Source organism: Cariama cristata, unplaced genomic scaffold (genome assembly GCF_000690535.1).
Source record: "Cariama cristata isolate BGI_N322 unplaced genomic scaffold, ASM69053v1 scaffold4925, whole genome shotgun sequence".
NCBI lineage: Eukaryota > Metazoa > Chordata > Aves > Cariamiformes > Cariamidae > Cariama > Cariama cristata.
In genome coordinates this window covers 52,087-53,474 of record NW_009615668.1, presented here as the reverse complement: position 1 = coordinate 53,474, position 1,388 = coordinate 52,087, and the positions used below count along the sequence as shown (strand labels likewise).

General features: G+C 29.5%; 1 protein-coding gene across 1 annotated transcript in view; it reads right to left on the bottom strand.

Moving 5' to 3' along the window:
* Window positions 1-795: 795 nt before the first annotated feature.
* The window catches only part of COBLL1 (cordon-bleu WH2 repeat protein-like 1), a 41,558-nt gene continuing 40,965 nt past the window's right edge, over window positions 796-1,388 (bottom strand). The window contains exon 14 of the mRNA XM_009699891.1: window positions 796-1,375. Within this exon, the coding sequence (XP_009698193.1) occupies window positions 1,289-1,375 (87 nt within the window). The 3' untranslated portion in view covers window positions 796-1,288. The remainder of the gene's footprint in view (window positions 1,376-1,388) is intronic.

Below are 1,388 nucleotides of genomic sequence, written 5' to 3'. Positions count from 1 at the left end.
CACAGATAGATCAGTTTCTGAAACTTAGTTACAGAATGTCTCTAAAGTTCAAAATAAATATATTGTTAATGAATAGAAACTAAATACAATTACTTTTATTTAAATCAAGTCCAGCAAGAAAATACTTTAATATGGCAAATACTCCAGCACTTGCTGCATGCATCCATAATCTAGCTATTTCATCGTGTGTGATCGTATTTTCACTCCTCTCCCCAAAAATGTATAACCTTGACAAGAAATGCAAAATAGATAAAATATAACATGAAAGATTTTCTTTTAATATATATTCCCATTTTGGTATTTAATGCTTAATCTATAAATAGACACTCCCAGACACAAGAATGCTTTGTAAATGTGTTATTGTGCTGTTTTAAGATTAAAATATTTTACATGAGTAAGTCCAAAGCAGTTCATTCTTTAGTTGTACTTCCACTGAAAAAAAATTTCTTCTGTTTCATTAAGTATCAAAACTGGAATTTGCATTTTATCAGTAAGTGACCATATGCTGATGACTACTTTACAGTATATCTAGTTCACAAAAAGTATTGCTTATCTGAGTGCTAGGTAAATACTATATACAGGTACTCAAAGAGTAGATGAGAAACATCAGGTAGTGCTACTGTTAAGAAAACTTTTTAAGTAGTACAAAAATTCCCAATAAATTATATCCTGATTTTTTATTTGTGTGCTACCAGGAAAAAAATTAAAGGAGATTAAAAAAAAAAAAATCAAACACACTTATACCAACTACTCTCAGCTGAAGGAACAAAATAATCTATTTTTTAAACCAAAATAAAGCATTGCATATAATTAAGATTTTCAACTAATTATAAATTTAATTTAACAAAGTAATATGGAGGCAGCATGTGGTAGATTTAAATTCATACAATCTGTTTGTTAAAGTAATACACAACTGAAAATTAATGATTTAAAATTCTTAGATTGCTTTAAATCTCTAATTTCAGCACAGTGCTACATATTGTTCAGTCTTGAAGGCTAAAATCAAGAATTTTTGATTCTCATTTTAATATAAGCAAAGCTCATCTGCACCTTCTCTTAAACCTTTTTAGCAGCATAGTCAGCTGTATAAAGAGAAAAAGGCAAAATATTATAATAATTTACATATTCTAATAATCTTTCCAAGGCATAAAAGGACACAGCTTGAAATTCCTACAACAATTGACAAAAATATATTAACATATACTTGCATTTACACTTTCAAAAATTGTAGTTAGTATTAAGTTGGCCTGTGAAGCAGTAGTAAAGTGCAAAATATTTGGTATAATATCTAGTGATTAGCTTTTGCCTCTGTGGAATGCAAATGAGTAAGCCTGGCTCTTCCATTGACAGATATGGTGTTTGATGGAGGACCAACCTGGAGGCGGGGG